The sequence below is a fragment of the Orcinus orca genome, chromosome 5, assembly GCF_937001465.1.
Source record: "Orcinus orca chromosome 5, mOrcOrc1.1, whole genome shotgun sequence".
Taxonomy (NCBI): Eukaryota; Metazoa; Chordata; class Mammalia; order Artiodactyla; family Delphinidae; genus Orcinus; species Orcinus orca.
This window is the reverse complement of record NC_064563.1, coordinates 76,762,526-76,776,986: the sequence shown is the minus strand read 5'-3', so window position 1 is coordinate 76,776,986 and position 14,461 is coordinate 76,762,526. Positions and strand designations below refer to the sequence as shown.

Below are 14,461 nucleotides of genomic sequence, written 5' to 3'. Positions count from 1 at the left end.
CTTGTAGAATGAGTTGGGAAGTGTTCTTCACACCTATTCCCTTTTGGGGGAAGAGTTTGTGAATGGTGCTAATTCTTCTTTAAACGTTCTATAGATTGCACTAGTGAGGCCATCTGGTCCTGGGTTTTTTCCTTTGTGGGAAGTTTTGATTATCAATCTCCTTAATTGTTACAGGTCTACAGTTATAGTTTCCATTTCTTCTTGAGTCAGTTTCAAATGTTTATGTCTTTCTAGAAATTTATCAACAATTACACAATATGTATAACTATATATCACACATAATCTATATAACACATATATTATAAAATGTCCTTAGATTTTGAGAAATAATTTTTTTCCTAAAGTCTTTGTTTGATACTTGTATAGCCATTTTATGTGTTTCTTGGTTTCTGTTTGCATAGCATATCTTTTTCAACCTTTTACTTTCAACGAAGATTGAATCTAAAGTGTGTCTGTTGTAGAAAGTATATAATTTGATCTTTTTAAATCTACCCTGTCAATATCTGTCTTTTAGTTGGAGTATTTAACCCATTTACCTTCAATGTAATTTATCGAAAAAAAAAGATTTATGCCATCCATTTTGCTATTTGTTTTCTTCACACCTTGTCTTTTTTGTTCCTCTATTCCTCCATTACTAACTTCTTTTGTAAAATAGGTATTTTCCACTGTACTATCTTAATACCCTTTAAAAAATTATATATATTTTGAGTTATTTGCTTAGTGGTTTCTCTAGATCATAATTAACATTTTATAACCATTTACTCTGAATTAACACCAACTTAGTTTCAATAGTATATAAAAACTCTGCTCTTATAATTCTGTGCCCTCTATACTCCCTGTGATACTACTGTCATATAAATTACATCTTTATACAGTATGTGTGTGCCCATCAACACAGATTTAAAATTATTGCTTTATTTAGTTGTTGTTTAAATTATAAAGGAGAAAAAAAAGAGTTACAAACAAAAAATGCACTTATGCTGTTTTACATTTACCTATATAGTTACTTTTAACAGTGCTCTTTACTTCTTCATATGGATTTGGGCTACTCTCTAATGTCCTTTCTTTCTGGTCTGAGGGATGAGATGCTCTTTAGTACTCCTTGTAGGGCAGGTTTACTGTCTATAAGAGAAGTTAAGGAGATTAATAACTTCCTTAGCTTTTGTTTACCTGGGACTCAGATCTGTCCTTCGTTTCTGAAGGATAGTTTGACTGGGTATAGAAACCTGGGACAATGGCTTTTTTCTTTCAGAATTGCCTTCTGGCCTCCATGATTCTGACAAGAAATCAACTGTTAATCTTACTGAGGATTCCCTGTAATCAGTGATTTTTCTTTGCTTTCAGGATTCTCCCTTTGTTTTTTGATATTTGATTATGATTTATCTGTGGTGTGGATCTCTTCAAGTTTATTCTACTTGTAGTTCACTGAGCTTCTCAGATGTGTACATTAAATTTGGGAAGTTTTTTGCCATTATTTATTCAAATATTCTTTCTGCCTCTTTCTCTCTCTCTTGTCATTCTGACTTCATTATACATACATTGGTACACTTGATGGTATCCCCACAGGTCTTTGAGCCTCTGACAATTTTTCTTAATTCTTTTTTCTTTCTGTTCTTCAGCCTGGGTAGTCTTAACGGACATATCTTCAAGTTGGTGGATTTTTTTCTTTTGCCAGGTCAAATCTGCTGTTGAACTTGTCTAGAGGATTTTTTTTCCCCTTCATTTCAGTTATTGTACTCTTCAACACCAGAATTTCTGTTTGTTTCTTTTTCATAAAAGAAATCTCTTTATTGACATACTCTACTTGGTGCGTTATTGTTCCTATACTTTCCTTACATTCTTTAGACATGGTTTCCTTTAGTTCTTAGAATATATTTAAAATATCTGATTTAAAATCTTTGTCTAGTAGTATAGTGTTGGGCTTCCTTACAGTTTCTACTGATTGCTTTTCCCCCGGGTATATTTTCTTGTTTTGCTGCATGTCTCAATTTTTTACTGAAAACCGGACATTTAAAATAATATAAAGTAGCAATTCTGGGTATAAGATCTGTCCTCCTACCCAGGGCTTGATATTACTGCTGTTTGTTATAGTAGTTGTTTGGTGACTTTTCTGAATTCTGTAAGGCTTGTATTCTTTGTTGTATGTGCCAGTGAAGTGTCTGCCTGATTAGCAGAGTGGTCAGTTAATGACTGGACAGAGACTTCATTAAATGTGCGCATGTTGGGTAATGCCTTCAACAATCAGCTAGGCAACTGATGATTCTGCCTGAATCTTCACTTCCTTCTTGCACAGAGTCTCATGGTCAGCCAGAGGTGAGAGTTTAGGGCCTTTTCAGGTCTTTCCTGAGCAGGCACACAACCCAAGACCATGCATGTGTCCTCCTAGATTCCAAAGTATAAGAGCTTTTCAAAGGTCCCATGGAGAGTTCACTCCCTAGCTTTTCCTTTTAAGTTTTTGATTAGTCTACTGTTTGCCCCAACTGTTACCAATGTCTCAGGCAGCCATAATATGCCTGTAATTGTTTTTGCAATTACCCCAAGGGAAAAGGCTTTTGCACTGGTGGAGCTTTGAATCAGGTCAAATACAGGGAACCTTTCAAATAGGATGTTCCAAGAACCCACCAGACAGGTCAAATTATGACAGTTCTTTGGAAAAGAAGCTCTGAACATTCTACCACCATTTTGCTCTCTCTAGTGGCTGTTGGGCCACTGGTTCTCACTGAAAAGGTGGGCTATTTTTCAAGGCTAATGTGGTGATAGAGAGCCAGGGATGGGACTTAGGCAAATTAAAATTCTACAAAGCTCATTCTTACAGAGATTCAGCAATTTTTTTTTTTTTTTTTTGAGTAAACACTTCCTGAATGGCTGTCAGTCTTTGGTTAATTTCCAGAGTTCTGAAAAAGTTTATTCTAAAAACAATTTTGGCCACTTTTCTCACTGTTTTTATGAAGGAGAGAATTTCTGTTGAACTCTCTTGGGTCACTTTCCATGTTTCTAAATTTTCAGGGAATATCAACTATATCCTGCCCTATGCTTGTCATCACTGGAAATAACAGTAATATTTCCATTTATACCATAGTGAAAAATGCACTGTCCAACATCTGTACAATAATAAATCTTGACTTAAAAAGCTTCTTTCTTCAACAAAATTAAATATATCAAAGGGAATATTTTATAAAAATTATTATTTATTTCCCTGCCTTCCCAAATATTTATGCTTTTCTCAGTAATGTGGGTTATCATTAAGAACATCAATAACAGGGATGTCTTTAGAACAGTGGTTCACAAGGTTTGGTCCCAGGAGCAGCAACATCAGTATCTCATGGAAACTTGTAAGAAATATAAATTTTCAGATCCTATCCAAGTCATACTGAATCAGAAACTTTGGGGATGGAATCTAGGAATCTGTTTTTTAATAACGCCTTGAGGTTATCCTGATACAAGCTGAAGACTGAAAATAGCTAAATTTTGTGTAAAGAGGTACTTAAATAAGTGTTTCTGGGTTTTATTTTAGAATATCTTTTCTCATGTTTTTCTCTTGTTCCTAAGGTCTTTCCTATTGCTTCTCAGGGTATTTCCCTAGGGTATTTCCCTAGAGCAGCTTAGTAACCATTAAAATATTTAAGATAATGGATGTATACTGACAAACAGAAGGCTGAATTTAACTTACAGTAACATTAGGGCAAGCAACTGGTTGGGAGGGTCTGGGTCTTTCAGCTTTAAAACTTAGCCTAAAGGGGTTTCCAGACATGGGGCTTTCAGTGCTAAAATTGGGAAAGTTCTGGGTGAACCACGTTGTGTTCGTCAGAGTAACATATTCTAGCAGTGTGACAGTAACCCACATAAAGAGGTCCCACATGGACAATTTAAAAAACATATATTTTTGTTTTGAGTTTTTCACACATACCTCTAAGCCAACTGAGAATTAATTTTGACACAAGGTGTGAAGTGAGGCTCTAAGCTAATATTATTCCGCTAAGCAACTAGCTAATTTCTCCAACATTTATTTTTTAAAAATTCATTCCTTATCACTAATTTGCCCTTATACTGTAAATTATTTTTAAAACTTAAATTACAGTATAACTTACAAGCAATAAAATGTACAAATTTAAACAGTTCAGTTGGAAGGATTTTTGACAACTGTATATGCCCATGAAACTAAAACCCCAAACATACCTTTTCCATCAACCAACCCAGAAATCTCCATTATGCCTCTTTTATAATAGGACAATTAGCGGCAACCACGTTCTGACTTATCAATACAAGTTAGTGTTGCCTGCACATGATTATAATTAGAATCATACAGTATGTATTTTTGTGGTGTGTTCTGTTTTACTCAACACGATGTGTTTTAGTGTCATCCATGCTGTTTGAGTTTTATTATGGATAGGCTATTATGAACATTCCTGTTATAGTGTAAACATAAGATTTCTTGGATAAAATCTGGGTGATAAGGTTAGGTGTATGTATAATTTCTTTAAAACTTCCCCAAAAGTTCTTGTAGTGGTTGTGTAGTTTTACATGCCCACCAGTAAAGAATAAGAGTTATAACTGCTCCACATCCTCTCTAATGTTTGTTGTCATCATTATTTTTTCTTTAGCCATTCAACTGGATAGGATATGGTATTTCACTATGGCTTTAAAAATGTTTTTACTTAGGCATAATGTACATTCAATAGAGTAATCATTTTTAGTTTACAGGTAAGAGTGTTGACAACTGTGTATGTTGTATAGCCACCGCCACAATCAAGATGTAAAAAAGTGACATTGCTCCCACCAAAATTCCTCTAACCCTGTTTTGCTTATTCATTGTGTTTTTTGCATTGCCCTGATGCCTAATGTTAAGTAAATTTTCATGTGTTTATAAGCCACTGATACACCTTGTTTTGTGAAATATCTGTTTAAGTCTTTTGCTCATTTATTTATTAGTATTATTATTTTGGCTGCGTTGGGTTTTCATTGCTGCACGTGGGTTTTCTCTAGTTGCAGCGAGTAGGGGTTACTCTTTGTTGTGGTGCACGGTCTTCTTACTGCGATGGCTTCTCTGGTTGCAGAGCACAGGCTCCAGCTGTGTGGGCTTCAGCAGTTGCAGCACGTGGGCTCAGCAGTTGCGACACGCGGGCCCTAGAGGGCACGGGCTTCACAGTTGCGGTGTGTGGGCTCTAGGGCATGTGGGCTTCAGTAGTTGTGGCACACAGACTCAGTAGTCGTGGCTCGCAGGCTACACAGCACAGGATCAGTAGTTGTGGTGCATGGGCTTAGTTGCTTTGCGGCGTGGCGTGTGGGATCTTCCCGGACCAGGGATTGAACCTGTGTCCCCTGCATTGGCAGGTGGATTCTTAACCACTGCGCCACCAGGGAAATCTCCCCTCATTTTTAAATTGAGTTACTCACCTTTCACTGCTGCTTTGTGGGAGATGTTTATATATTCTGGATATAAGTTTTTTGTGAGATATATGTACTGGGAATATTTTTTCCCATTGTATAGCTTGCCTATTTGGTTTCTTAATGGCACATTTTTTTATGGTTAGTGTTTAACATATCTTGTCCAAGAAACTGTCGCCTACCTCAGGGTTGCAAAGATATCCTTCTATGTTTTCTTCCAGGAGGATTATGGCTCTGGGCTTCACACTTAGATTTATAAGATTTATAATCATCTAGAGTTAATTTTTATATCTGGAGTAAGACTGAGTTGAAATTTGTATTTTTCCATAAAGATATCCAGCTGTTTCAGCATTTATTAAAAAGACTTTCCTTTCACCACTGGACTGACTTGGTCCCTTGGTACCATTTAAGAAATCTTTGACTAATCCAAGTTCACTAAGATTTTCTTGTATGTTTTTTACTAGAAGTTTAGTTCTACAATCCATTTCAAGTTAATTTTTATAGATGATGAGTGGTAAGGCTAAAGTTATTTTCTTCTTTTCTCTACTTATTCTACCAGTTATAGAAGAGGGTGTTTAAATCCCCAACTCTGTAGATTTGTCCATTTCTCTCTTAATTCTGGGAATTTTTGCTTTATGTGCTTTGAAAGGATTACTAGGTACATGCACAATGAGGGCTGTTATGTCTTCTTGAAGAAATGATGCTTTCATTATATAAAATCTCTCAGTAATAACACCATTTGCCTTGAAGTCTATTTTGTCTCATATGAATATAGTCACACCATCTTTCATATGTTGTTTATATAGCATAATTTCTTCTACTCTTTTACTTACAACATATGAATCTTTATATTTAAAGTGAATTTCTGACAAAGGGTCTATATTTGGGTCTTGGTTTTTTTGAACCAAGCTGACAGTTTCTGCATCTTAAAGTGCTAACTATAATGTAGATATTAATATAGTTGCATTTTAACCTCACACCTTGGCACTGCTTTTTTCTACCTTGTCTTTTCTTCCTTTCCTACCTTTGTTTGGAGGAAGCATGTATTTTTTCATATTTCATTTTACTTCCTGTATTGACTTACATAAACTATACCCTTTTGGAGTATTTTTAGTGTTTCCTCTAGAGATTATAACATGCAAGTATAAATTATCACAGGCTACTTTCAATTAATTTTACACCACTTCTCAAACTGTATAAGAACCATCCTCCCCCTTTCTATTTGTGCTTTGGTGGCCTTATATCTTACTTCTACATATGCCATAACTCACACAATACGATGAAGTTATTTTGTTTTAAAGAGCCAATCATCTTATAATGAAACATGTAAAATTATTTCCTAAAAAATGTACCTTTTATACTTATCCAGGTATTTACCCCTTCTGTTATTCTTATTTCCTGTCTGCAGATTTAGGTTCCATCTGATATAATTTCTCTTTAACCAGAACAATTTCTTCTAGTATATCTTGTAGGTCTGTCAAGAACAACTTCTCTAAGATATACTGTCTGTTTGAAAATGTCTTTATTTCAACTTCATTTCTGATGACTAATTTCAGGAGATATAGGATTCTAGGTTGAAGGTTTTTTCTTTCACCACTTTAAAGATACTGTTCCATTCCTTTATGTCTTCTAATATTTCCAGTGAGAATCCAGCTGTCATTTGTACTGTTCCTATATATGTGATGTGTTTCTATGTTTACTTTTAACATGTGCTCTTTAGCATAGCTTTCTAGCACTTTACAATGTATCTAGGTCTGGTTTCCTTTGCATGTATTCTGCCTTGGCTTTGCTATGCTTCACAGATCTGTGGGTTGATATCTTTCATCAGTTTTTGAAAGTTCTTTGTCATTATGTCTTCAAAGATTCTGTCTCCTCTTTATTGTCTGACATCTCCTCTTTACTTCCATAGACCTTGGATGCTCTGGTCTACTTTTTTTCCCTGATTTTCCCTCCACCCCTCCTGATTTACGTTTCAGTTTGGAAATTTTCTTTGACCTATGTTCAAATTCACTGATTCTTCCCTCTTCAGATTCCAGTGTGCTGTTATGCCTTTCAGACAAAATTTTCACTTGTGATAGTTAAAAAAAAAATTTCTAGCAATTCCATGTGACTCATTTTTCATATGTTCTATATCTTTGCTGAAATTCTCCCATCTTATCATCCATATTGTCTACCTTTACTCCTATATCCTTTAGTATTTTTATCATCATCATTTTATCTTATTTTAAAATACCTGTTTGATAAATCCAACATCTGAGCTTTTTCTCAAGTTACTTATACTGTTTTGTCTTGACAACCAGCTTTTCTTTCTTTTTTGCATGTTTTGTAATTTTTAATTATAAAGTAGACACTTTGGATAAAATAACAGTAGAGGTTGAAATAAAAAATAAATAATATTTAATTCCAGAATTGGGAATAATCCTTGTGCCAGGCCACTAGAGTGGGGCAGCTGTATCTATATGATCTATAGTTGAGCTGCTACTGGATTTTGTTGTAGCTTTAAGTTTAGTTTCAAATGTTTTGAGAGCAGAATTAAGACTTTTCTTTCTGAGGTGCTTAGGCTACAAGCACTGGTAAAATTCCCTTTACTGGTGTAAAGATCTCATCTCATTACACACACACACACACACACACACACACACACAAACACACAAACATACACCTTTATAACCCTGCTCCCAGCTTCTGAGGTTGCTGGTAAGTTTTCTTTGCTCTCTAGACCTGTCCCAGGCTTGCTATTTCTTGGAGGTATCTCTGTCCACACTGCCTCAGAGGGCTTTTTCTCAGCTTTCTTGCCCCACTCTCATCCCTGAGCAGCTCAAAGTACGGAGTTGCTGAGATTAGTTTTCACAGATCTTCTGCTCAAGGTCCCCTATTTACTGGCAGGTGCCTTGTATTTTGGGATGCTCTGTATGACTCAGTAATAAATTTTTCTTAATTCCCTGTTGTTTCACAACCTTCGGTTTACAAGCTCTGAGGTCTTAGTGAAGACCCATGGAAAAGAGTTGGCAGGTAGGTAAGGACTTGCTCTGCGGCTTCCCAGAATTTTTTATCAGTTTCACCAGTCCACTGAGGCCATTACATGTTGGGGTAAAGTTTGGTTGGTTCCTCGCTATCCCCGTCTAACCCTTCTCTTTCTCCCACCGCTCTTCCAAGGAGCAGCTGCCATGGGTGTCTTCTCTTCTATGTAGGGCTAGTTACTATCTGGAAGTTACTTTACTTAGGTCGCTTTGAATCCTCAGTTCTCTGATGAGTTTAGTTTTTCTAAACTTATCCAGATGGTTTGGGTTGTTATGGTTAAGAGTGATGGTCTCTTAAGGCCCTCAACATTCTAACACTGTAACTAAGGTGTATTTCTGCTTCACAGTTCTGTTCCAATAATCACTATTTTGGGGTGGTACTATGCTATTTTAGTTGCTGTAGCCTGAAGCATATGGGTACAATTTTCATTTACTTGCACTGCATATTAATAATTTCCTTTATTTTCTAAAATTGTAGTACTATAATCCTTAACAAAGTACCATAGCTTATTTGAAGACTCAAATTCCCAAGACTTTCATTCAAATATCAGTTAGTTATACCAATATCTCAGAACAGCTAAAACCAGAAAGAGCTCTACTTTTGTAAATGATTAGCCACCTTCTTTCTGTCTTAGACTCAGTCTATCTTGAACTATAAAGAATCCTCAAAAAGGTAGGCTGCAGGAATATGATGATATGTCTAAGTATATGCAGGGAAGGATCAGGTGGCAAGAGGGACTGCAATCTGAAAACTGCAATAAAAGATCCAATTTTTGGAATGCTTTTCCTATCATGTTCCAGCCACATGTATCTTCAGTTTGAAGAGTACTTTCTGATTTTCTTTACTTTATATTGAAAAAATGATTTAAAATAGTTATCAATACTGAATAGCATTGCTGACCCAGGATATAGGTTTTATCCCTATATCTCAGATCCCAAAATTTCAGAAAGCATTACTTAAATTTTTAATTAAAAACAAAATGACGTAGCATAATATAGTGGTTAAGGTAAATCCTGCCTATACCACTTATTAGGTTTTATTAGCTACTATGAGCAAATCACCCTTTAAACTTCAGTTTTCTCAATGGAAAAATGATGATAAGAATGATGCTCCCAAGTCTACCACAATCGACTTAAGATATTTTTCAAAGAATACCACTCCCCAATTCAGGCAGCACTGAATACCCACATGTGAAGTACATAAAGTACTACTGACATTAAGTTCACAATGAAAAATTCAGAACATAGGAAAACAATGTACTGTAAGTCACCATAAAGTAACATGTATTAGATACCTACAAACTTCAGAAAACAGAACTATTATTTATAGAATACAAGCTTATCTCATTTTACTGTGCTTCACTTTATTGTACTTTGCATTTTTTACAAATTGAAGGTTTGTGGCAACCCTGCTTTGAGCAAGTCTATTGGTGCCATTTTTCCAACAGCATTTGCTCACTTCGTGTCTCTGTCACATTTTAATAATTCTTGCAATATTTCAAACTCTCCACCAGCAAAAAGAGTATGACTTTCTGTAGGCTCAGATGATGGTTAGCATTTTTTAGCAATAAAGTATTTTTAAAATTAAGGTATGGACATTGTTTTTTAAGATATAATGCTAATCTAATAAACTACAATATAGTATAATTATAAGTTTTACATGTACTGGGAAACCAAAATATTTGTTTGACTTGCTTTATCGTAATATCTGTTTTGGTGGTGGTCTGGAACTGAACCTGCAATATCTTCAAGGTATGCCTGTGTAAGATAAATAGGTTTAAAAGAAAAACCTAAAAGAACATAAGAAACTTTAATCAAGACTCCCGCAAAACCACCAAGGAAGATTTGAAAAAGAATTAGAAAGAACTTCTAGAAAGAAAATGGTACTTTGAAATGAAAAAGTTAGTTTTAGTCTAAAGAGCAGATTAGACACAGATGAAGAAAATTTATGAGCTAGAAAACAGATCTGACTGAAATTAAGTACAAGGAGATAGAGTTGATAAATATGAAATTGGGATTAAAAGACATGGAGAACAGAATGGTAATGTCCTCTCTCATAGGAGTTCAAGAAGGACAGAATACACAAAATGTGGGAAAGGCAAAATTTAAAAGATTCCAGAATTGATGAGACAGGACTCCTCTGATTCAGCAAGCATAATGAATTCCAGATAGAATAAATAAAATGCTAGACACAGACACATTTTAGTAAAACTGCAGTGTACCAAAGACTAAGAGACTTAAAAGCAATCAGTAAAAAAAAAGAAATCACCTACAAACAACAAAGAGTGATCTTTTTTGTTAAACAACAACGAAAGAAGACAGATAGTATAAAGTAATATGTTCATAGTATTGAGAGACAACACTTGTCAACATACAGTTCTAGACTAAATTTATAAGTGAGGGCAAATTAAAAACAGTTCCAGGTAAACGCTAAGAGTAATTACTATCAAGAAATCACTGCTAAAAGAACAATCTAAGAGCTCCCACTAAGGTGCATTTGGATATTTGAGGGACATTTTTGCTTTATGAAATAACTAAGGAGTTCTATTAGCATGAGGATGGGAGCTAGAAAAGCTAAATTTTCTACAGTGATCAAGATAGTCCTATACTATGAATCCAGTCCCAATGCTGGTAGTGACTTGCTGAGAAACACATAAGAAGTAAGATACAAGAAAGGATGATGAACAAAAAATTGTAGAACACTTCGATTAGCTGTTCATAAACAAAAAGAAAAATGACTAAGTTTGAGGGATATATAAATGAAACAAGTAAAATACTAGAAACAGCCCCATTATAATTAAGGTTTCCCCAAATCTGAGTCATTTGGGAGAACAGCTGAATTACTGATAAGGTTTTAGTCTAAAATTGTATGGGTAATAGCCACATAAGCACAGACACAAACTGAAAGTAAAAAATGGAGAAAATATGAGGCAAATATCAAGCAAAAAAGTCAGCATAGCCACAGTAATATCAGGCATTATAGCTTCTAGGGTAAAAACCATTATTACAAGTAAAGAGGATCATAACCTAATGGTAAAAAATTTCAACTCACCAGGAAGGAATGCTGATTCTAAAATTAGATGCACATAGTAACATAGTTTCAAAGATATAAGGAAAATAATTGCTGCCAGGAAAAACTGTTAAACCCACCATTCAGATAAACTTAAAAAGTCTCCTTTAATAACAGATAAGGTTGGGCTTCCCTGGTGGCGCAGTGGTTGAGAGTCCGCCTGCCGATGCAGGGGACATGGGTTCGTGCCCCGGTCCGGGAAGATCCCACATGCTGCGGAGCGGCTGGGCCCGTGAGCCATGGCTGCTGAGCCTGCGTGTCTGGAGCCTGTGCTCCGCGACAGGAGAGACCACAACAGTGAGAGGCCCGCGTACCACAAAAAAACAAAAAAAACAAAAAAAAAACAGATAAGGCGATAACAGATTGAAGTATAAAGAAGATATGAACTATGCAAGTAACAAGGATGAGTTAACAGACATACAGAAAACCTTGCAGTCAACAAATAGAGAATACATACTTCCTTCAAGCACATTCATAAAGACTGATCTCTTATAAGTAAGTCAAATACCAAAAGAAAATCTATCATACAGAACATGTTCCCGGTCAACACTGTAATTCTACAATTAAGTTGTAAAATGTTAGAAGAAGATAGCCAAAATACCTCCCATAACTTTAGAATATAAAAAACAAAAGGTTTAATAATTAACAGGTCATAGTTAAAATAATAAAAACATTATTTTGATTAACATATCCTACCGATATAATACGATCTCCTTTCCTGAGCTCTCCACTAAGATCAGCAGGTCCGCCAGCCAAAATAAAGGAAATAAATATTCCTTCTCCATCTTCACCTCCTACAATGTTGAAACCAAGGCCTGTTGAACCACGATGAAGAACAACTTTTCTAGGTTCCCTGAAAATTAAAAAAATATTGAATACCTTAAAACATATAGAGAACTTGACTTTCTATCAATGAGAATTCCCTACTGATAAATCATATTTCCATATTATAAAAAAAGTCAGATGAAATTTAAAGTTTTCTAAACTCTGGGGTAAAGAGATTCTTTCCAAGCCTAGAAATTAAAAGGAAAAATCCTAATTTTATATAGAAGCTAAAAATCCTTGTTAAGAAACAAACATAAAACTAAAATAAAAAGGAGAAAATGTGGAAATTAAAAAATAATGATATAAAGAGCATACTCAAAAAATAATACTCATGAAAAGCTGATGTTGCACACACTTCACTGCCTAAGAAGCAGTCACTGTCTCTACTTCTTACATGTTGTAAAAGGCAGATATCCCTTTGTCTTAGAGAAGGTAGGAAGGCCCCCTTTCTACTCTCAAACGGATCAATCATGAATAACTTATGCCAGTCACTGCAATTTCACTCCTGTTTGCTAAGGTGAGGCTATGACCCTATTCTGGTCTCTAAGAAATAACAGGAAATTTTACTGTCACTTCCCAAAGAAAGACTCTAACAAGGACAAAGCATATTCTGTCCCCATACAAAGCGTATTTGTTCCCCTCCTTATTCCAAATCACTCCCACACAAAAGAATGAACTATAAAATCCTGTTACTGATTTGGACATATCACAATCATGAAGATAACCAGCAGAATCCCAGAGATACCATGGACCTAGTTTTGCTACACAAATGTTAGAAATGCCCATCTCTAGACTTTCTATATAAAGTAATTAAATATCTTTATTTCTTAAGTCACATCCCTCCAATTCATCTACCTATCTCTGCTTTTCATCCATTCTAAGATGCATCTCTTTTGTTCCCTCCAACTCCCAATTTAAAATCTCTGAAATCAGAATACATCTTACCACTAATAACATTTCCCATTTGCTGCCACTTATACATAATTGTGTGAAAACCACTTACATCTTCCAGTAAGACCATGAAAATTCCAAGAGCTGACTGTTTTAGATATGATGAATCACAGAATATCATTTGAGATTAGAATGTATCATATTTGGTAAATATTTTAAAAATTTAATTTGCTTTTTCTAAAACACTGCAGAAAGCTTTTGGTAACAAACGGCTTAACAGAAGTAAATATTTCTAAAAACTGTATTTTAGGGATCCTTCCATATACTGTGGAATTAATCTTCTTAAATATTTGTCTGCTCAAAACTTAAAGCGGTGTGTTTTCTAGTCATACATAGGTATTCATCATTAATCAGCTTTGTCAGTTCACTTACAGGATTAACAAAATTATACTGAGTATTTTCTTGTCAAAAATGGCAAAATTCAACAATATGTTGTTTAGGAAATATATACATAAACACCTATATGAAAGAAAAAAGGGAATAGTAAATCCAAAATTCAGGAAAGGAGTTAACTTGGTGGGGCAATGTAGGAGAAGCAGGGTAGGATCAGGGGCACAAGACAGGTTTCACTATACTGGTCTTACTTCCTTGTTAGATTGTGGACTCATGGTTTAGGGTTCCTATAATACATTAAAATATATGTATGAATTATAATTTTGCATTAGCAAATAATAATTAAAAAATACCCTGCTGAAATCCAATAGTATTTCCAGAGGAAAATAAATTGAATTTTCAAATAACATAAGCACTTGAAGAGATGCTCAACATCATTAGGCACTAGGGAAATGCATCAACATCACAATGAAATACGTCTCACCTATAACAATGGCTATAAAACAAAACAAAAGAGAAAAAACAAATGTTGCTGAAGATGTGGAGAAACTGGAATCCTCATATATTGATGGTGGGAATGTAAAACGGGGTGGCTGGTACAGAAAACAGTTAGGTGGTTCCTCATGAACCTAAACATAGTTACCATATGACCCAGTAATTCCACTTCTAGGTATGTATCTAAAGGAACTAAAAGCAGGTATGCAAGCAGATATGTGCATGCCAGTGTTTATCCCAGCATTATTCACAATACCCAAAAGGTGGAAACAACCCAAGTGTCCATCAACAGATGAATGGATAAACAAAATGTTGTACATACATATAATGAAATGTTATTCAGCCATAACCAGAAATGAAGTTCTGATACATGCTACAACAT

The 14,461-nt window shown here is 35.1% G+C and overlaps 1 protein-coding gene across 21 annotated transcripts in view; it reads right to left on the bottom strand.

Moving 5' to 3' along the window:
* The window catches only part of DLG1 (discs large MAGUK scaffold protein 1), a 285,338-nt gene that overhangs the window by 84,468 nt on the left and 186,409 nt on the right, over nt 1-14,461 (bottom strand). For all 21 annotated transcript variants that reach the window (XM_049709658.1, XM_004278774.4, XM_004278775.4 and 18 more), the window contains one exon: nt 12,172-12,328. In XM_049709658.1, the coding sequence (XP_049565615.1) occupies nt 12,172-12,328 (157 nt within the window). The remainder of the gene's footprint in view (nt 1-12,171; nt 12,329-14,461) is intronic.